At 50.9% G+C, this 23,059-nt stretch overlaps 1 protein-coding gene across 2 annotated transcripts in view; it reads right to left on the reverse strand.

Annotated features, from left to right (window-relative positions):
* LOC145337755 (Y-box-binding protein 2-A-like) overlaps positions 1-20,134 on the reverse strand; it is a 48,034-nt gene extending 27,900 nt beyond the window's left edge. For both annotated transcript variants that reach the window (XM_080182601.1, XM_080182600.1), the window contains exons 1-3: positions 19,934-20,134; positions 7,313-7,376; positions 911-944 (exon numbers count right to left, since the gene is read on the reverse strand). In XM_080182601.1, coding sequence (XP_080038727.1) covers positions 911-944; positions 7,313-7,376; positions 19,934-19,997 — 162 coding nt within the window. In that variant the 5' untranslated portion in view covers positions 19,998-20,134. The remainder of the gene's footprint in view (positions 1-910; positions 945-7,312; positions 7,377-19,933) is intronic.
* Positions 20,135-23,059: the final 2,925 nt, after the last annotated feature.

Raw genomic sequence — 23,059 nt, forward strand, 5'->3', positions numbered from 1 at the left:
CTTGGATCACTGTCTGCGCAGAATCAACACATTCTCCCCGTGTCTGCGTGGGTTTCCTCCCACAGTCTGAAAGATGTGCTGGTTAGGGCACATCGGCCGTGCTAAATTTTCCCTCAGTGTACCCGAACAGGCGCCAGAGTGTGGCGGCTAGGGGGATTTTCACAGTTAACTTCATTGCGGTGTTAATGTAAGCCTACTTGTGACACTAACAAATAAAAACTTTACACTTTACATCCCGAGTTAGTTTCAAATGTGCAAATCTGGTACAGCACGGGGTTAGATACAGAGTAAAGCTCCCTCTACACTGTCCCCCATCAAACACTCCCAGGACAGGGACAGCACGGGGTTAGATACAGAGTAAAGCTCCCTCTACACTGTCCCCCCATCAAACACTCCCAGGACAGGTACAGCACGGGGTTAGATACAGAGTAAAGCTCCCTCTACACTGTCCCCCATCAAACACTCCCAGGACAGGGACAGCACGGGGTTAGATACAGAGTAAAGCTCCCTCTACACTGTCCCCCATCAAACACTCCCAGGACAGGTACAGCACGAGGTTAGATACAGAGTAAAACTCCCTCTACACTGTCCTCCATTAAGCATTCTAGATTTTCTGTACTTTGTGTCCCACACTATTCCTTCCTGCTCCTCCTACTCAGATCATTTGAACAAGAAAACTTGATTTTTTTTGCTGCTGGGATGAGATTAGCTAAAGCAATGAGATTGGTGCAAGGTTTGTTTAACTGAGAGGTCGAAACCTTATTTCAACAGCAGTTGCCCAACCCATTGTAAAGGTCACAGAATGATTGTGGAGAAAAAAAAAAGAATCAGCAAGATTAAAGACAGCGCGAGTGTGTGTGTGAGAGAGAGAGAGAGAGAGAGAGAGAGAGACAGAGAGCGCGAGCCATACCTGGTGTACAAACACATCCTCTTTGGTATCGTTTCTGAGAGAGAGAGAGAAAAGGGAGAGAAGTGGGAGGATTAGAGAGGCAAGAAATATCAGCACAGCCATTCTCTCCAAACCCCCTCTTCTCACCCCCCCGCTTACCACACACACAACCCTTCATTTCCCCCCCGCAATACACCCCCCTTCACCACACACACCCCCCTTCATTCCCTCTCCCCCCATTCCCTCTCTCCCCCCCCAACACACACACCCCCCCCATTCCCAACCTACCCTCACACACACACCCCCCTCATTCATTCCCAACCTACCCTCACACACACACCCCCCTCATTCATTCCCAACCTACCCTCACACACACACACCCCCCTCATTCATTCCCAACCTACCCTCACACACACACCCCCCTCATTCATTCCCAACCTACCCTCACACACACACACCCCCCTCATTCATTCCCAACCTACCCTCACACACACACACCCCCCTCATTCATTCCCAACCTACCCTCACACACACACATCCCCCTCATTCATTCCCAACCTACCCTCACACACACCGCCCCCCCCCCCCTCATTCCCAACCTACCCTCACACACACACCCCCCCATTCCCAACCTACCCTCACACACACACCCCCCCATTCCCAACCTACCCTCACACACACACCCCCCCATTCCCAACCTACCCTCACACACACACCCCCCCATTCCCAAACACACACACACACACACACACACACACACACACACACAGCACCACCCCCCCCTCCCCACGTCATCCACAACCTCTTTACATGGCGGCCATATTGCCCACAGTAAGTTCCCACAAACCAGAGTGACGAATCCTGCTTTTTATTTTATATCTGCCCCACGAGCGTTCTTGGGCGAGGGACAAATATTGCTTCAGGATGCGACGGGGCTGCCTCCTGTGAAAGGGGCGGCCCTGGAATTCTCCGCATCCTGCCAGTGGCGTGAAAGGCCAACAGGGGCCTAGCTCCGGGTTGGAGCCTGCACAGGCCCGAGTGATCAGTGCAGGGGGAGAACAGGCAAAAATGGAGACTGCTCTGTGTGGTTGACATCATGCCCACCTCATTCTTTCAGCATTTGTTGGTAAAATGGGAAGTGCGTCCTGCATTCTCCCCACCCCACCGCCCCCCCAACTTTCCCTGGTGGTGCACCTCCCACATTCTCCCCCTGCTCTCCCCGGGGGAGCATGGCCCGCATTTCCTCTCCCCTCCCCCTCATGGGGAGCGCATCCCACATTCCACACACTCACCCCCCCACCTCCAAAACAGCTCTCCCCAGGGGAGCACGTCCCATGTTCTCCCCCTCCTGCATTCCTGCATGTCCTGCATTCTCCAAACCGCGACCCCCACCCCCCTCTTTCTGGTGGAGCGACTCCCACATTCTTCCCCGTGGGAGCCAGTCCTCTTTTGTCTCAAGTCAGCTTACATTAACAACGCAATGAAGTTACTGTGACAACTCCCGCAGTCGCCACCCTCCGGCGCCTGATCGGGTAACACCGAGGGAGAATTTAGCGCGGCCAATGCACCCCCCCCGCTAACCAGCACGTCTTTCGGACTGTGGGAGGAAACTGGAGCACCCGGAGGAAACCCACGCAGACACGGGGAGAACGTGCAGTCTCCACGACAGACAGTGACCCCAGCCGGGAGTCGAACCCGAGTCCCTGGCGCTGCGAGACAGCGGTGCTAACCCGCTGTGCCACCCTGAGGGTTTCAAGACTGCCGCGTGGGTTTGTACTCCGTGGTTACCGGCTAAAACGGCAGGTTATCACAGGCAAATGGCTCAGGAGTTTAATCGCCAAGGAAATGCCAGCAGATTCTGCCAAGTTGCCTGGGGCAGTGTCTTTTACGTGTCGAGCCATGCCCCTGTTTTACAGTGTGGGCATTGAGAACAGAGTGGCAACGCAGAACGCCAAAAACCGATTGACGACGAGAGGTTTTAGCTGTCTGGAAGGAAAGACTGAGTGGGATGTAGACCCTCCCTTTCCCTCACACATAGATAGGAGGCCATTTGGCCCTCGCTGACCATCCAACTCAACAGCCTAACCCTGCTTTCTCCCCCATAACCTTTGACCCCATTCACCCCAAGTGCTATATCCAGCCGCCTTTCAAATACATTTGGCATCAACTACTTCCTGTGGGAATGGATTCCAGACTCACCGGGTGAAGGAATGTCTCCTCACCTCCGTCCCCAAATGGTCTACCCCCGAATCCTCAGACCTGGTTCTGGGCCCCTGTCTAGAATTTTATAAGTCTCTGAGATTTCCCTCCCCCAAACTCCAGGGAAAACAATCCTAACCGAGTCAATCTCTCCTCAGACATCAGTCCCACCCAGTGGCACAGCGGGTTAGCACTGCTGCCTCACAGCGCCAGGGAGCTGGGTTCGATTCCCGGCTCGGGTCACTGTCTGTACATTCTCCCTGTGTCTGCGTGGGTTTCCTCCCGCAGTCCAAAAGACGTGCTGGTTAGGATGCATCGGCCGTGCTAAATTCTCCCTCGGTGTTACCCGAACAGGCGCCGGGAGTGTGACGACTAGGGGAGTTTCACAGTAACTTCATCGCAGTGTTAATGTCAGCCGGCTTCTGACAGTAATAAGTGAGCTCGGAGAAAGTTTAAGCTTCAAAAGCTGACGCGACATTATAGTCAGGTTTCAATAGGGGCGACAGAAGGGATGGTGGGGAGGGGGGTTGGCGGGGGGGGAAAGAGGAGACCAAAACTTGGGGGCATCGATAATCGGACAATCACCAATAAATCAAAATGGGGAATTCAAGAGAAACGGGTTCCTGCCGAGAGTGGACGCAGGAAGTGGGAATGGGCTCCCGTCGGCAGCGAGGGTGATGGGTGGAGGGGGCGTGTAGACAATGCGGGGCTCGCTCCCACCCGCGGCGAGCTGGAGGGGGCGTGTAGACAACGCGGGGCTCGCTCCCACAGCGATCAGTCGAGGTGAATAGTATGGAGACAGTTAAAAGGGGGTTCGGGGTGAAGATGGATACACACGGAGGGAGAAAAGAAAGTTCTGCTGATAGGAGAGCGGGTGGGAGGAGGTTCGTGCGGGACCAGAGTCGCCAGCACGGAGAAGACAAGAACATAAGAACATAAGAAATAGGAGCAGGAGTAGGCCATCTGGCCCTTCGAGCCTGCCCCGCCATTCAATAAGATCATGGCTGATCTGTCGTGGCTCAGTTCCACTTTCCCACCCTCTCCCCATAACCCTTAATCCCCTCGCTTATCAAAAACCCATCAACCCGCTTCTTAAAAATATTTAGCGAGGCAGCCTCCACCACTTCAACGGGCAGAGAATTCCAGAGATTCACCACCCTTTGAGCGAAGAAGTTCCTCCTCAACTCCGATCTAAACCGCCCCCCCTTTATCTTGAGGCTGTGCCCCCTAGTCCTACTGTCTTTTTTGAGCGGGAAGAGTCTCTCCACCTCTATCCTATCCATCCCATTCATCATCTTATACGTCTCAATGAGATCTCCCCTCATTCTTCTAAACTCTAACGAGTACAAGCCTAGTTTATTCAGCCTCTCATAGCTCAACCCCCTCAACTCCGGTATCAGCCTAGTAAACCTCCTCTGCACTCCCTCCAAGGCCAAAATATCTTTGCGCAGGTGCGGCGCCCAAAACTGCACACAGTACTCCAGCTGCGGCCTCACCAATGCCCTATACAGCCGCAGCAAGACCTCCCTACTTTTATATTCAATCCCCCTCGCTATGAAGGCCAGCATCCCATTCGCCTTCCTGACCACCTGCTGCACCTGCAAGCTGGGTTTTTGCGACTCATGCACAAGGACCCCGAGGTCCCTCTGCACCGTCGCCTACTGCAGTTTTTTGCCCCGTAAGTAATAGTCCTACCTACCATTCTTCCTACCAAAGTGGACCACCTCACACTTGCCAACATTAAATTCCATTTGCCATTTCCCGGCCCATTCGCCCAGCCTATCTAGATCCTTCTGCAGACTCTCCACACCCTCCGCACAATTTGCCGTTCCCCCAATCTTGGTGTCATCAGCAAATTTCGACACCCTACACTCGGTTCCCTCCTCCAGATCATCTATATAAATGGTAAATAGCTGAGGCCCCAGCACCGACCCCTGGGGCACTCCACTAGTCACCATCCGCCAATCCGAATAGCACCCGTTGACCCCCCACTCTCTGCCTCCTATTTGACAGCCAATGGGCCGAACAGCCTGTTCCTGTGCTGGAAACATAGGCAGTTGTGTGTATCTGGGCAGCACTGCCCAAAAGGGGATGGAACGGGTGCCTCGGGAATGGGACGTACAGGGAGAGTCCAGCACTCGGCTGCAGGGGTCAGGAAGCAAGCTATACCAGCCCGAGGCCATTTGGCCCCTTGCAGCCTGTTCCGCTACCCAATAAGATGAACTTCAACTTCCATAAGGATCTAGATAGGCTGGGCGAATGGGCCAGGAAATGGCAAATGGAATTTAATGTTGGCAAGTGTGAGGTGGTCCACTTTGGTAGGAAGAATGGTAGGAAGGACTATTACTTACGGGGCGAAAAACTGCAGCAGGCGACGGTGCAGAGGGACCTCGTGGTCCTTGTGCATGAGTCGCAAAAACCCAGCTTGCAGGTGCAGCAGGTGGTCAGGAAGGCGAATGGGATGCTGGCCTTCATAGCGAGGGGGATTGAATATAAAAGTAGGGAGGTCTTGCTGCAGCTGTATAGGGCATTGGTAAGGCCGCAGCTGGAGTACTGTGTGCAGTTTTGGGCGCCGCACCTGCGCAAGGATATTTTGGCCTTGGAGGGAGTGCAGAGGAGGTTTACTAGGCTGATACCGGAGTTGACGGGATTGAGCTATGAGGAGAGGCTGAATAAACTAGGCTTGTACTCGTTAGAGTTTAGAAGGATGAGGGGAGATCTCATTGAGACGTATAAGATGATGAATGGGATGGATAGGATAGAGGTGGAGAGACTCTTCCCGCTCAGAAAGGACAGTAGGACTAGGGGGCACAGCCTCAAGATAAAGGGGGGGCAGTTTAGAACGGAGTTGAGGAGGAACTTCTTCACTCAAAGGGTGGTGAATCTCTGGAATTCTCTGCCCGTTGAAGTGGTGGAGGCTGCCTCGCTAAATATTTTTAAGAAGCGGGTTGATGGGTTTTTGATAAGAGAGGGGATTAAGGGTTATGGAGAAAGCAGGAAAGTGGAACTGAGCAGCGACAGATCAGCCATGATCTTATTGAATGGCGGGGCAGGCTCGAAGGGCTAGATGGCCGACTCCTGCTCCTATTTCTTATGTTCTTATGTTCAAGTGTTCCCCAATTTCACCCACCCGATAGGTCTGGCTCTAACCCTTAAGAGATTGTGTTGGGTGGTACGGTGGCACAGTGGTTAGCACTGCTGCCTCGCAGTGCCAGGGACCCAGGTTCGATTCCCGGGCTCGGGTCACTGTTTGTGGGGAGTCTGCACATTCTCCCCGTGTCTGCGTGGGTTTCCTCCCACAGTCTGAAAAAGACGCGCTGGTTAGGGTGCATTGGCCGTGCTAAATTCCCCCAGACAGACGCTGGAGTGTGGCAACCAGGAGATAAGAACATAAGAAATAGGAGCAGGAGTAGGCCATCCAGCCCTTCGAGCCTGCCCCGCCATTCAATAAGATCATGGCTGATCTGTCGCTGCTCAGTTCCACATTCCCGCCCTCTCCCCATAACCCTTAATCCCCTCTCCTATCAAAAACCCATCAACCCGCGTCTTAAAAATATTTAGCGAGGCAGCCTCCACCACTTCAACGGGCAGAGAATTCCAGAGATTCACCACCCTTTGAGTAAAGTAGTTCCTCCTCAACTCCGTTCTAAACCGCCCCATGAGATATTCGCAGTAACTTCATTGCAGTGTTAATGTAAGCCAACTTGTGACACCAATAAATAAACTTTAAACTTCCTTTCGTCCTGAGCTCACCGACTTGTGGGAGTGCTCTCCCTCACGCAGTTCCTCTTAATATCTTGGAATATGAATAGATGAAAAGTTGATTCATTAGCGTCACGAGGAAGGCTTACATTAACACTGCAATTAAGTTACTGTGAAATTCCCCTCGTCGCCACACTACGGCACTTGTTCAGGTCAGTGCATCCCAACGACTTTCAGACAGCGGGAGAAAACCCACGCCGACATGGGGAGAACGTGCAAACTCCACACAGACAGTGACCTGAGCCGGGAATCGAGCCCAGGTCCCTGATGCTGTGAGGCAGCAGTGCTAACCCTTTGTGCCACCGTAATTCTGACCCAGTCTTCAGGAGGATGAGGATGAGGATGAGGATGAGGATGAGGATGAGGATGAGGATGAGGATGAGGATGAGGATGAGGATGAGGATGAGGATGAGGATGAGGATGAGGATGAGGATGAGGATGAGGATGAGGATGAAAAAGTACCTGTTAATGAATCCATAGCCGTTACGAACATTAAACCACTTCACCGTACCCAGAACACTTGTAGCTATAAAACGAGAGAAAAGAGAGAGTGTGTGAGAATTGCCAAGACTTCAACACCATTCCCAAAGCGCATACCAAAACCTTATTTCCAGCAACACAAACTAGGGCAGGACTTACACAGTTAATGGCAGGGCCTGGAGAGTGTTATCGGACAGAGAGAGAGAGAGACGCTAGGGGTGCAGGTACACAGTTCCTTGAAAGTGGCGTCACAAGTAGACAGGGTGGTGAAGCAGACATTTGACACACTTGCCTCCAGAATCTCGAGTACAGGAGTTGGGACTTTGAGGGCAGTACAGTGGGACACCGAGTTTAAGGATCAGCAAGTCACGTTGCAGCTTTATAGAACCTTAGTTGGAATATAGAGTTCAATTCTGGTCGCCCACACTACCAGAAGGATGCGGAGGCTTTGGAGAGGGTTACAGAAAAGATTTACCAGGATGTTGCCCTGGTCTGGAGGGCATTAGCTATGGAGGAGAGGTTGGAGAAACTTGGTTTGTTCTCACTGGAGTGACAGACGTGGAGGTTGAGAGGTGTACAAGATTATGAAGGGCAGAGTGGACAGTCAGAAGCTTTTTCCCCAGGGTGAAAGAGTCAATTACTGGGGGGGGGGGGGCACGGGTTTAAGGTGCGAGGAGATATACGAGGCAAGTTTTTTTTTAAAAACACAGAGGGTGGTGGGTGCCTGGAACTCGCTGCCGGGGGGGAAGTAGTGGAAGCAGATACGATAGTGACTTTTGCAGGTACAGCAGGTGGTCAGGAAGGCGAATGGGATGCTGGCCTTCATAGCGAGGGGGATTGAATATAAAAGTAGGGAGGTCTTGCTGCAGCTGTATAGGGCATTGGTGAGGCCGCAGCTGGAGTACTGTGTGCAGTTTTGGGCGCCGTACTTACGCAAGGATATTTTGGCCTTGGAGGGAGTGCAGAGGAGGTTTACTAGGCTGATGCCGGAGTTGAGGGGGTTGAGCTATGAGGAGAGGCTGAATAGACTAGGCTTGTACTCGTTAGAGTTTAGAAGAATGAGGGGAGATCTCATTGAGACGTATAAGATGATGAATGGGATGGATAGCATAGAGGTGGAGAGGCTCTTCCCGCTCAGAAAGGACAGTAGGACTAGGGGGCACAGCCTCAAGATAAAGGGGGGGCGGTTTAGAACGGAGTTGAGGAGGAACTTCTCCACTCAAAGGGTGGTGAATCTCTGGAATTCTCTGCCCGTTGAAGTGGTGGAGGCTACCTCGCTAAATATATTTAAGACGCAGGTTGATGGGTTTTTGATAAGAGAGGGGATTAAGGGTTATGGGGAGAGGGCAGGAATGTGGAACTGAGCCACGACAGATCAGCCATGATCTTATTGAATGGCGGGGCAGGCTCGAAGGGCTAGATGGCCTACTCCTGCTCCTATTTCTTATGTTCTTATGTTTAAAGGGGTGTCTTGACAAATACATGAATAGGATGGGGATAGAGGGATATGGTCCCTGGAAGAGTAGGGGGTTTTAGTTCAGTTGGGCAACATGGTTAGTGCAGGCTTGGAGGGCCAAAAGGCCTGTTCCTGTGCTGTAATTTTCTTTGTTCACTGCTACCTCACAGCGCCAGGGACCTGGGTTCAATCCCAGCCTCCGATCACCGTGCAGACGACAGACAGACAGACAGACAGACAGACATTCTCCCCCGTGTCTGCGTGGGTTTCCTCCCACAGTCCAAAGATGTGCAGGTTAGGTGGATTGGCCATGCTAAATTGCCCCTTAGTGTCCAAAGATGTGCAGGTTAGGTGGATTGGCCATGCTAAATTGCCCCTTAGCAACAGGGGGATTAGCAGGGTAAGTGTGTGGGGTTAGGGGAATAGGGCTGGCGTGGGATTATGGGCAGTACAGACTCAATGGGCCAAATGGCCACCTTCTGCACCGTAGGGATTCCATCTACAATGACTAACTGTACACGACATTGATAAGGCCATATCTGGAGCACTGCGTACAATTTTGATCACCCTGTTATAGGAAGGCTGTAAAAAAGAAAGATTTCCAAGGATGTTGCCGGGTCTGGAAGCTTTGAATTACAAGGAGAGGCTGGATAGACGAGTGGTGGAATTTTACCATCCACCCTGCCCCAGGAATCATAGCCGGCAAGGCATGGACAACGCAAAAGGTCCACTGATCTCAGGCAGGATTTTCCAGTCTTGGGGCAAGCGTGACTGGAAACTCCCACCCTGGGGCTGGTTTCCCTGGAGCATAAGATGAGGGGGCGACCTCATAGCAGTTTATAAAAATCACGAGGGGCAGAGATAAGGCGAATAGCCAAGGTCTTTTCCCCCCAGGCTAGGGGAGTCCAATGCCAGAGAAGGGGAGGTTTAAAGGTGAGAGAGAGGCAACTTTTCCCCCCCACACAGAGGGTGGTGCGTGTATGGAATGAACTGCCAGAGGCAGGTACAATAGCAGCATTTCCAGTGGCACAGCAGGTTAGCACTGCTGCCTCACGGCGCCAGGGACCCCGGGTTCGATTCCCGGCTTGGGACACTGTCTGTGCAGAGTTTGCATGTTGTCCCCGTGTCTGCGTGGGTTTCCTCTGGGCACTCCAGTTTCCTCCCACAGTCCAAAAGACATGCTGGTTGGGTGGATTGGCCCTGCTAAACTGCGCCTTAGCGTCAGGGGGACTAGCAGGGTAAATGTGTAGGGTTAGAGGAGTGGGTTTCCACTGCGCACTCAATATATTAGTCTAACAAGCCAAGAAGGGTGGCACGGTAGCACAGTGGTTAGCACTGCTGCTTCACAGCTCCAGGGACATGGGTTCGATTCCTGGCTCGGGTCCCTGTCTGTGTGGAGTTTGCACATTCTCCTCGTGTCTGCGTGGGTTTCCTCCGGGTGCTCCCACAGTCCAAAGATGTGCGGGTTAGGTTGATTGGCCATGCTAAAATTGCCCCTTAGTATCCTGGGATGCGTAGGTTAGAGGGATTAAGGCTAAATGTGTAGAGATATGGGGGTAGGGCCTGTGGTCAGTGCAGACTCGATGGGCCTTTTTCTGCATTGCAGGGTTCTGTGATTGAATACTGCAGGAAATAGTTTCTCCTACTTCCCTGTAGGAAACTTGTGTTTCAACAACGCTTTCAAATTTTCCCTCAACTGCTTCCACTTAAAGCAGAATCCCAACTTCTCCTGTCTCTCCACATTACCGAAATCCCTTATCTCTGGAATCATAGTAAATATTCCCGGGTGCTCCGGTTTCCTCCCACAGTCTGAAAGACGTGCGGGTTAGGGTGCATTGGCCGTGCTAAATTCTCCCTCACGTGTTACCCGAACAGGCGCCTGAGTGTGACAACTAGGGGATTTTCACAGTAACTTCATTGCGGTGTTAATGTAAGCTTATTCAGAGCATAGAAAAACTACAGCACAAACAGGCCCTTCGGCCCACAAGTTGTGCCGATCGTATTGCTACCTACTAGGCTTACTTATAACCCTCAATCCTATTAAGTCCCACGTACTCATCCCATTATTTGTTAGTCACAAGTAAGGCTTACATTAACACCGCAATGAAGTGACTGAAATTTCCCCTAGTCGCCACACTCTGGCGCCTGTCCGGGTCAATGTTTAGCACAGGCCAATCCACCCAACCAGCATGTCTTTTGGACTGTGGGAGGAAACCCACGCAGACACGGGGAGAACATGCAGACTCCGCACAGACAGTGGCCCAAGCATGGGAATCGAACCGGGTCCCTGGTGCCGTGAAGCAGCAGTGCTAACCACTGTGCCGCCCACGTTTAAAAAGACATTGGACAGCTACATGGATAGGGAAGGTTCAGGGGGACAGAGGCCAAACACAGGCAAACGCGACTAGTTCAGTTTAAGAATTCTGATTGGTATGAATAAGTTGGGCCAAAAGGGCCTGTTTCCATGCTGCATATTTGATTTATTATTGTCACATGTATTAACAGTGAAAAGTACTATTTCTTGTACACCATACAAAGCATATCGTTCGTAAAGAAGGAAAGGAGAGAGTGCAGAATGTAGTGTTACAGTCATAGCTAGGGTGTAGAGAAAGATCAACTTAATGCAAGGTAGGTCCATTCAAAAGTCTGACAGCAGCAGGGAAGAAGCTGTTCTTGAGTCGGTCGGTACGTGACCTCAGATTTTGTGTCTTTTTCCCGATGGAAGGAGGTGGAAGAGAGAATGTCCGGGGTGTGTGGGGTCCTTGATTACGCTGGCTGCTTTTTCCCCCCCGAGGCAGCGGGGAGTGTAGACAGAGTCAACGGATGGGAGGCTGGTTTGCGTGATGGATTGGGCTACATTCACGACCTTTTTGTAGTTCTTTACAGTCTTGGGCAGAGCAGGAGCCCATACCAAGCTGTGGTACAACCCAGAAAGAATGTTTTCTATGGTGCATCTGTAAAAGTTGGCGAGAGTCGTAGCAGACATGCCAAATTTCCTATCTGTATGATTCTAGCTCCTTCCAACTGCCCAAACCCTAATTCCCTCTCAGGGAGGGTAGCAGAGGATGTGTCCACGATGATATTGGCACGAGTGACCACCGTACAGTCCTTGCAGAGACAAGAAATCTCGTCCTCACTTGGTCCAACATGTTGCGTGGCAGCATCATCGAACTAATCTAGCAATGGAAGACCGGGCATCCATAAGGCGCTGTGTGCCACCTGAGCAGCACTGTACAATCTGCAACCTCATGGCACAGCACACCCCCCCCTCCACTCTACCATCAAGCCAGTGGGTCAACCCTGGAGAGTGCGGGAAGGCGTGCCAAGGGCCACACCAAATGAGGTGTCAACCCGGTAGAGCTACCAGACAGGACTCCCTGCAGCAAGCGATAAACAATAAGCAACCCCAGCTCTGCAGTCCTGCCACATCCAGTTGTGATGGACAATTAAACTCCACAAATAGCCCCACCCTCAGTGCAGGAGGAGCCCAGCACAAGACTGAGGCATTCGCAACAAATCTTCAGCCGGAGTGGGGGATCCCTCGCGACTTCCTCCAATGGTTCCCCAGCATCTCGGATGCCCGTCTCCAGCCAATTCCATTCACTCCGCGCGATATCGAGGAAAGGGCGGAGGCACTGGATACTGCAAAGGCAATGAGCCCCGATAACCTTCCGGCAATAGCACTGAAGACTTGTGCTCCAGAACTCACCGCTCCCCTTGCCAAGCTCTTCCAGTACAGTTACAACATCTACCCTACAAATGGGGAAAAATTGCCCGGGTACACAAATCCAACCCAGCCAACTTCCACCCAATTTACTCGCGATCATCAGTAAAGTGATGGAAGGGGGGTCATCGACAGTGCTATCGAGAGGCATCTACTCAGCAATAACCTGCTCAGTGACGCCCAGTTTGGGTTTCGCCAGGGTCACTCAGCTCCTGACCTCGTTACAGCCTCGTGGACAAAACAACTGATTCCCAGGAGGTGAGGCGAGAGCGACAGCCCTTGACATCCAGGTCGCATTTGGCATCAAGGAGCCCGAGCGAAACTGGAATCAGCAGACATCAGGGGTCAAACACTCTGCTGGCTGGAGTCATACCTGGTCCTCGTTGAAAGTCAACCCAAATAAACAAACTCATAAGAACATAAGAAATAGGAGCAGGAGTAGGCCATCTAGCCCTTCGAGCCTGCCCCGCCATTCAATAAGATCATGGCTGATCTGTCGTGGCTCAGTTCCACATTCCCGCCCTCTCCCCATAACCCTTAATCCCGTCGCTTATCAAAAACCCATCAACCTGCGTCTTAAAAATATTTAGCGAGGCAGCCTCCACCACTTCAACGGGTAGAGAATTCTAGAGATTCACCACCCTTTGAGTGAAGAAGTTCCTCCTCAACTCCGTTCTAAACCACCCCCCCTTTATCTTGAGGCTGTGCCCCCTAGTCCTACTGTCCTTTCTGTGCGGGAAGAGTCTCTCCACCTCTATCCTATCCATCCCATTCATCATCTTATATGTCTCAATGAGATCTCCCCTCATTCTTCTAAACTCTAACAAGTACAAGCCTAGTTCATTCAGCCTCTCCTCATAGCTCAACCCCCTCAACTCCAGTATCAGCCTAGTAAACCTCCTCTGCACTCCCTCCAAGGCCAAAATATCCTTGCGTAAGTGCGGCGACCAAAACTGCACACAGTACTCCAGCTGCGGCCTCACCAATGCCCTATACAGCCGCAGCAAGACCTCCCTACTTTTATATTCAATCTCCCTTGCTATGAAGTCCAGCATCCCATTTGCCTTCCTGACCACCTGCTGCACCTGCAGGCTGGGTTTTTGCGACTCATGCACAAGGACCCTGAGGTCCCTCTGCACCGTCGCCTGCTGCTTTGCCACAAGTCATCCCGGCTCCAGGAGTCCCTCAGAGAGTGTCCTAGGCCCAACACTCTTCAGCTGCTTCATCAATGACCTTCCTTCCAACATCAGGACAGAAGTGGGGACGTCGGCGCAATGTTCAGCATCATTCGCGACTCCACAGATACTGAAACAGTTCCCGTTCAAATGCAGCAAGACCTGGACAATATCCAGGCTTGGGCTGGCAAGTAACACAAATGCCAGACAACGTCCATCTCCAACAAGAGAGAAAGACTCTAACCATCACCCCTTGGCATTACCATCACTGAATACCCCACGATGGGTGGCACAGTGGGTTAGCACTGCTGCTTCACAGCTCCAGGGTCCTGGGTTCGATTCCCGGCTCGGGTCACCGTCTGCGTGGAGTTTGCACATTCTCCCCGTGTCTGCGTGGGTTTCCTCCGGGTGCTCCGGTTTCCTCCCACAGTCCAAATACGTGCAGGTTTGGTTGATCAGCCGTGATAAAATTGCCCCTTAGTGTCCTGAGATGTGTAGGTTCGAGGGATTAGTGGGTAAAATATGTAGGGATATGGGGGGGGTAGGGCCTGGGTGGGATTGTGGGCTGAAGGGCCTGTTTCTGCACTGTAGGGTTCTATGATCTATGACTATCAGCATCCTGAGGGTTACCGTTGACCAGAAACTGTGTGGAGTTTGCACGTTCTCCTCGTGTCTGCGTGGGTTTCCTCCCACAGTCCAAAGATGTGCAGGTTAGGTTGATTGGCCTTGCTAAGAAATTGCCCCTTAGTGTCCAGGGATGCGTAGGTTAGAGGGATTAGTGGGTATAATATGTAGGGATATGGGGGTAGAGCCCGGGTGGGATAGTGTTCGGTGCAGACTCGATGGGCCGAAGGGCCTCTTTCTGCACAGTAGGGTTCTACGAGTTCTAGAAACTAAACTGGGAGCCAGCCATATAATACTGTGGCTACAAGAGGTCAGGGGCTGGAAATCCTGGGGGCGGTGTAACACACCTCCTGACTCCCGACCCCTCCCTCCTCCTCCTTCCCCCCCCCCCGGCCCCAACAAAGTCTGTCCACCAACAATAATCTCTCCCTCAATATCAACACAACAAAAGGAGATTCTCATTGATTTCAGAAAGCATGAAAGCAAATTTGCCCTTGTCTACATCAATGGGGACAAAGTCGAAAGCTTCAGGTTTTTAGGTGTCCAGACCAACAATCTGTCCCAGTCCTCCCCCGTGCCAGCACTATAGTTAAAAAAGCCCCACCAACACCTCTACTTTCCTCAGAAGACTAAGGAAATTTGGCACGTCCGCTACGACTCACCAACTTCTACAGATGTACCATAGAAAGCATTCTTTCTGGTTGTATCACAGCTCGGTACGGGCTCCTGCTCTGCCCAAGACTGCAAGGAGCTACAAAAGGTCGTGAATGTAGCCCAATCCATCACACAAACCAGCCTCCCATCCATTGACTCTGTCTACACTTCCCGCTGCCTCGGGGAAAAGCAGCCAGCATAATTGAGGGCCCCCACACACTCTCTCTTCCACCTTCTTCCTTCTGGAAAAAGATATAAAAGTCTGAGATCACGTACCAACTGACTCAAGAACAGCTTCTTCCCTGCTGCCATCAGGCTTTTGAATGAACCTACCTTGCATTAAGTTGATCTTTCTCTACACCCTAGCTATGACCGTAACACTACATTCGGCACTCTCTTTATGAGCAGTATGTCTTAATCATAATAGTGCACAAGAAACAATACTTTTCACTGTATCCCAATACATGTGACAATAATAAATCAAATCCTTCTCCACTATGTACTCTATGAACGGTATGCTTTGTCTGTGTAGCATGTAAGAAACAATACTTTTCACTGTATGTTAATAAATGTGACAATAATAAAATCAAACCAAACCAACCATCTACAAGACAAAAGTCAGGAGTGTGATGGGATACTCCCCACTTGCCTGGATGGGCGTAGCTCCAACAACACTCAGAGCTCAACCCCATCCAGGACAAAGCAGCCCCGCTCGATCGACACCCCATCCACTCCCTCCATCACTGACGCACAGTGGCAGCAACGCGTACCTTACGATTTTTTGGTTTAAATTGACATTTACAATTCAATTTGTAATGCTTCCTGCCGAGGGGAGGGACCAGAATGTTGGGGCCTAATTAAGTAGGCCCGGCAGCCATCTTAGAAAAGGATAACGGGAATAGTCACATGACTGGGTCTTTAGGAAAAGGCACAACGGAGGAATTTGGACAAAACTTTCTAAGATGCTTCAAGCAGCAGAGGCGGCCTGGACACACATAATCTGTGTAAAGTAGAAAAAAAAAAGCTGGAAATGATGCCAGCAGGCCGGAAACACTCACTCACTAATGGAAATTAAGAAACAAAGCAAAATAAATTAAGGTGTAACTCAAGATTGCAATCAGCTGACTAATTTCAGAAAAATTCCAGAGTTCGCTACTGAGATTCCACTTCCAATCAATCTCACACAGCAAGACCCAAATCGTACTCACTCCCTCCCTCAATTCGAGATCCCGGCCTCCAGCTCACTCCCTCGATTCGATTCTGAGGGGGCTGGACAACTACTCCAAACCCCTCGATTAGATTCCAGTCTGTAACTCGCTCCCGGGTATCTGTTATTCTATATATAAACCACCCCGAACCACTCGATTAGATTCCAGTCTGTAACTCACTCCCGGGTATCTGTTATTCTATATATAAACCACCCTGAACCCCTCGATTAGATTCCAGTCTGTAACTCACTCCCGGGTATCTGTTATTCTATATATAAACCACCCCGAACCCCTCGATTAGATTCCAGTCTGTAACTCACTCCCGGGTATCTGTTATTCTGTATATAAACCACCCCGAACCCCTCGATCGGATTCCATTCTGTAACTCACTCCCGGGTATCTGTTATTCTATATATAAACCACCCCGAACCCCTCGATTAGATTCCAGTCTGTAACTCACTCCCGGGTATCTGTTATTCTATATATAAACCACCCCGAACCCCTCGATTAGATTCCAGTCTGTAACTCACTCCCGGGTATCTGTTATTCTATATATAAACCACGCCGAACCCCTCGATTAGATTCCAGTCTGTAACTCACTCCCGGGTATCTGTTATTCTATATATAAACCACCCCGAACCCCTCGATTAGATTCCAGTCTGTAACTCACTCCCGGGTATCTGTTATTCTATATATAAACCACCCCGAACCCCTCGATTAGATTCCAGTCTGTAACTCACTCCCGGGTATCTGTTATTCTATATATAAACCACGCCGAACCCCTCGATTAGATTCCAGTCTGTAACTCACTCCCGGGTATCTGTTATTCTATATATAAACCACGCCGAACCCCTCGATTAGATTCCAGTCTGTAACTCACTCCCGGGTATCTGTTATTCTATATATAAACCACCCCGAACCCCTCGATCAGATTCCAGTCTGTAACTCACTCCCGGGTCTCTGTTATTCTATATAATAACCACCCCGAACCCCTCGATTAGATTCCAGTCTGTAACTCGCTCCCGGGTATCTATTATGCGAGATATAAACCACCCCGAACCCCTCGATTAGATTCCAGTCTGTAACTCGCTCCCGGGTATCTATTATTCGAGACATAAACCACCCCGAACCCCTCGATTAGATTCCAGTCTGTAACTCACTCCCGGGTATCTGTTATTCTGTATATAAACCATCCCGAACCCCTCGATTAGATTCCAGTCTGTAACTCGCTCCCGGGTATCTGTTATTCTGTATATAAACCACCCCAAACCCCTCGATTAGATTCCAGTCTGTAACTCGCTCCCGGGTATCTGTTATTCTATATATAAACCACCCCGAACCCCTCGATTAGATTCCAGTCTGTAACTCACTCCTAAATTACATAACCAAGTAAGGTAGCTGTTATCCTACACAGAAGCTACGCCATTCCCTCTGTCAAACTGAATTCTGTAACTCTGTTCAACATCTACTGGATGACGTCTGAAGCACAGGAAACTGAATTTAATTGGAATCAGAGTGTAACCCTGCTCCAAACCACTTGACCAGGGATGGATCACTGTCACCTCAGAGGGGACAAGGTACCAATGAGATTATTGCATCCCCCCTTCAAAAAAAAAAGGCCACAATCTGGTTCCTCACTTTAAAATGAGAGAGATCAAAAGGCTGAGGATAAAAGGATGGAGGGGCAAAGTAGAGACACAAATTAAAAAGCTTCTCTCTCAACCCTCAGTGCCACAGTGGTCAGCACTGCTGCCTCCCAGGGCTACGGACCCGGGTTCGATTCCCAGCTTGGGTCACTGTCTGTGCAGACTCTGCACATTCTCACTGTGTCCGTGTGGGTTTCCTCCCCCCCCCCCAGTCCAAAAGGCCCACCCTTCGACATTCAGTGGTGTTACCAACACTGAGTCGTCCCCCCCCACCACCACAGTCAACTTCCTAGGGGCTACCATTGACCAGAAACTCAACTGGACCCGCCACATAAACACACAGGCTACGAGAGCAGGTTAGAGGCTAGGAATACTGCAGTAACTCCCACTCCCTCCAAAGCCTGTCCACCATCCACAAGGCACACGTCAGGAGCATGACGGAATGCTCCCCACTGGCCTGGATGGGTGCAGCTCCAACACAAGAAGTTTGACACCATCCAGCCTGCTTACTTGGCACCACGTCCACAAAACATTCAGTCCCTCCACCACCGCTCAGTAGCAGCCGTATGTACCATCTACAAGATGCACTGCAGCAACTCACCAAAGATCCATAACAACACCTACCAAACCCACGACCACTTCCATCTAGAAAGGACAAAGGCAGCAGATACATGGGAACACCACCACTGCAAGTTCCTCTCCGAGCCACTCACCATCCTGACTTGGAAATATATCGGCCTTTCCTCTGTAGTCACTGAATCAAAATCCTGGAATTCCTTCCCTAACGGCACTGTGGGTCAAACCCACAGCACGGGCAGTGTTTCAAGAAAGCAGCTCACCACCACCTTCTCAAGGTGAAGTACGGATGGGCAATAAGTGCTGGCCTAGCCAGCGAGTCATGTCCCACAAATGAATTAAAATAAAAAGTGCATTGGCCATACCAAATTGTTCCTTAGTATCCAAAGATATGCAGATTAGGTGGGTTGGCCATGCTAAATTGTCCCTTAGTATCCAAAGATGTGTAGGTTAGGTGGATTGGCCATGCTAAATTGTCCCTTAGTAGCCAAAGATGTGCAGGTTAGGTGGATTGGCCACACTAAATTGTCCCTTAGTATCCAAAGAAGCGCAGGTTAGGGGGATTAGCTGTGCTTGAAAATATTGCCCCATGTTAGGGGATTAACAGGGTAAAGAAGCAGACATATGGAGATAGGGTTCGGGTGTTATCATCAGTGCAGGCTTGATGGGCCAAATGGCCTCCTGTACTGTAGGGATTCTATGATACATGTGATTCCAGATCCACAGCCACATTGTAGACCTTCAGAATACCCAAACAGCTGGTCATCAAATTCCTACAGTCCAGGAAGAGGCCATTTGGGCCTATCTAGCCTGTACCAACCACCATCCCTATCCCCATAACCCCCACGTAAACACCAAGTAGCAACTTAGCACAGGCAATTGGGTGGGGTGGGGTTCACAGTAACTTCACTGCAGTGTCAATGTAAACCTACTTGTGACACTAATGAATAAGCTTTAAAAAAATTAATGCTGCCACCGACCCCCCCCCCCCCCAAAACCCTCATCATCTGTATTTGCAACACCCAGAGAGCTTCCCTCCCCTCAAACAACGGGTCACTTTAAAAATGAGTGCACAATCGGGTGTACGGTCACTTTAAGAGCAGGAGGAGGTGGTGGGGGGGGCTGTACAAGCGTGGCAGCAAATCAAAGTTCACATTTATTAAAACAGTCAGAACTCAGAAGCAGCATAGCCCCTAACGCAATGCTGTTTGCAAGATTAAAAACCGATAACCTAACAGAAGTGAACAAAAACTTAATAAAAAGTCTTTCCAAAACAAAAAGTACTGTTTTTTTTTCCTCTCTGCCCAATAAGTGCTGGAAACTTTTGCTCTTAAAACAGAAACAAGCGTTTAAAACTTTTAGACATTTCTCTTTTCCCCCCTACTCTAAGCAACATTAGGTAACTTTAAACTCTTGTGGGCTTTTTAAAAAATTTCTCATTGCCTTCCCCACCCACCAGCCCCCACCCCCCACCTCCCACCTCCCACCTCCCTCCTCCTCCTTTCCACTGTTTTTTTTAAACACCCCCCTCCCTCCTTACCAAGTATTTTCTTTTCCGCAGTACTGGGAGGGGTTTTTTCGGGCTGTATCTCCGCCTCACTCATTCCTGGAGATGGTCCTGGCCGCCTGCTCGCAATGGGGTGCCTCTTCCTTGGTTCCGCTTGGCCTCCTGCAGCCAAAGTTCCTGGACAAACTTGTCAAACTTTTCTGAAAGTTTTTCTGAAGTCCGCGGCCAGGCGAGGGCGGGGCCAGCCAGCCTAGCTGCTCGCCCATTGGCCGGCCTGAAATTAACATGCTGCCTCCCATTGGCTACAACCCACCGGCTGGGGGGGGGGGGGACTTTTTTTTGAATGAAAATTGAAATTGACACACACACACTCCCGCGGGAAAAAAAAGTTTCTACAACACAGAACTTCTTGGGGGTGTGGTACATGGGCAGCACTTATGGTCCATCCCTAACTGCGCCCTGGGCAGAGTCGACCACCTTCGCTGTGGCTCTGGAGTCACACTTCATCGAATCACAGGATTCCCCACAGTGTAGCAGGAGGAGGCCACTCAGCCCATCCAGTCTGCCCCTCCTCCCACACCACAATCCCGCCCAGGCCCCTATCCCCGTAACCCCAATCATTTACCCCAGCTGGTCCCCCTGATACCAAGGGGCAATCCCGCCCAGGCCCCAATCCCCGTAATCCCAATCATTTACCCCAGCTGGTCCCCCTGATACTAAGGGGCAACCCCGCCCAAGCCCCAATCCCCGTAATCTCGTTCAATCAGCCCAGCTAGTCCCCCTGACAGTAAGGGGCAATCCCACCCAGGCCCCCATCCCTGTAACCCCATTCATTTACCCCAGCTAGTCCCCCTGACACTAAGGGGCAATCTCGCCCAAGCCCCAATCCCCGTAATCTCATTCAATCACCCCAGCTAGTCCCCCTGACAGTAAGGGGCAATCCCACCCAGGCCCCCATCCCTGTAACCCCCTTCATTTACCCCAGCTAGTCCCCCGATACTTAGGGGCAATCCCGCCCAGGCCCCCATCCCTGTATCCCCATTCATTTACCCCAGCTCGTCCCCCTAAGACTGAGGGGCAATCCTGCCCAGGCCCTATCCCCGTAACCCCATTCATTTACCCCAGCTAGCTCCTCCCGATACTTAGGGGCAATCCCACCCAAACCCCTATCCCCATAACCCCATTCATTTACCCCAGCTAGTTCCCCCCGACACTAAGGGGCAATCCCGCCCAGGCCCCCATCCCTGTAATCCCATTCATTTACCCCAGCTAGTCCCCCTGAGACTGAGGGGCAATCCCGCCCAGGCCCCATCCCCATAACCCCATTCATTTACCCCAGCTCGTCCCCCTGACACTAAGAGGCAATCCTGCCCCGGCCTTATCCCCGTAACCCCAATCATTTACCCCCAGCTAGTCCCCCTGACACTGAGGGGCAATCCTGCCCTGACCCTATCCCCGTAACCCCAGGGTAAAGACTCGGAGGTGTGAAGATAGGGTCTGTGTGGGATTGTCGGTGCAGGCTCGTTGGGCCAAATGGCCTCCTGCACTGTCGGGATTCTATGATACACTTCACTCCAGGCCCACAGCAACACTGTAGACCTTCAGAATACCTGAACAGCTGGTCATAGAGTCATAGAATCCCTTTAGTGTAGAAGGAGGCCATTTGGCCCATCAAGCCTACACCGACCACAATCCCTCCCAGGCCCTATCCCCGTGACCCCTACATAGGCACTAAGGGAAGCAATGTGGCCAATCAGGTGTGGAGGCAAGATTTTAACAGTAACTTCACTGCAGTGTCAATGTAAGCCCACACGTGACACTACTAAATTTCTCCGTAACCCCATTCATTTCCCTAGCTAGTCCACCTGATCTGATATGATTTGTTTTAGGCACAGTGACACAGTGGTTAGCGCAGCTGCCTCACAGCGCCAGGGACCCGGATTTGAATCTCGGCATGGGTCACTGTCTGTGCAGAGTCTGCACATTCTCCCCCGTGTCCGTGTGGATTTCCTCCGGGTGCTCCGATTTCCTCCCACAGTCCGAAAGACGTCCGGGTTAGGTGGATTGGCTGTGCTAAATTGACCCTTAGTGTCGGGGGTCTAGCTAGGGTAAATACATGGGGTTGTGGGGATAGGGCCTGGGTGGGATTGTGGTTGGTGCAGACTCAATGGGCCAAATGGCCTCCTTCTGCACTGTAGGGATTCTATGATTATTGTCACATGTATTGGGATACAGTGAAAAGTATTGTTTCTTGTGCACTATACAGACAAAGCATACCGTTCATAGAGTCCATAAGGGAGAAGGATTTGATTTATTATTGTCACATGTACTGGGATACAGTGAGAAGTGTTGTTTTTTGTGCACTATACAGACAAAGCATACCGCTCATAGGGAAGGAATGGAGGGAGTGCAAAATGTAGTGTTACAGTCATAGCTAGGGTGCAGAGAACGATGAACTTAATGCGAGGTAGGTCCATTCAAAAGTCTGACAGCAGCAGGGAAGAAGCTGTTCTTGAGTCGGTTGGTACATGACACTGAGGGGCAATTTAACATGGCCAATTTCCCTAACCCTGACACCAAGGATCACTAACAACCTGTCCTGGTCCCCCCCCATGCCGAAACTATGGTTAAGAAAGCCCCACCAACGCCTCTACTTTCTCAGAAGACTAAGGAAATTTGGCATGTCCGCTACGACTCTCACCAACTTTTACGGATGCCCCATAGAAAGCATTCTTTCTGGTTGTATCACAGCTTGGTATGGGCTCCTGCTCTGCCCAAGACTGCAAAGAGCTACAAAAGGTCGTGAATGTAGCCCAATCCATCACGCAAACCAGCCTCCCATCGACTGATTCTGTCTACACTTCCCGCTGCCTCAGCAAAGCAGTCATGATGTGGGTATGCCGGCGTTGGACTGGCGTAAACACAGTAAAAAGTCTGACAACACCAGGTTTTAGTCCAACCTGGTGTTGTCAGACTTTTTACTCAGCAAAGCAGCCCAGGATATTCAAGGACCCCACGCACCCCGGACATTCTCTCTTCCACCTTCTGTCGGGAAAAAGATACAAAAGTCTGAGGTCACGTACCGACCGACTCAAGGACAGCTTCTTCCCTGCCGCTGTCAGACTTTTGAATGGACCTACTTCGCATTAAGTTGATCTT

Source organism: Carcharhinus amblyrhynchos, unplaced genomic scaffold (assembly GCF_965287045.1).
Source record: "Carcharhinus amblyrhynchos unplaced genomic scaffold, sCarAmb.v2.hapA scaffold_69, whole genome shotgun sequence".
Taxonomy (NCBI): Eukaryota; Metazoa; Chordata; class Chondrichthyes; order Carcharhiniformes; family Carcharhinidae; genus Carcharhinus; species Carcharhinus amblyrhynchos.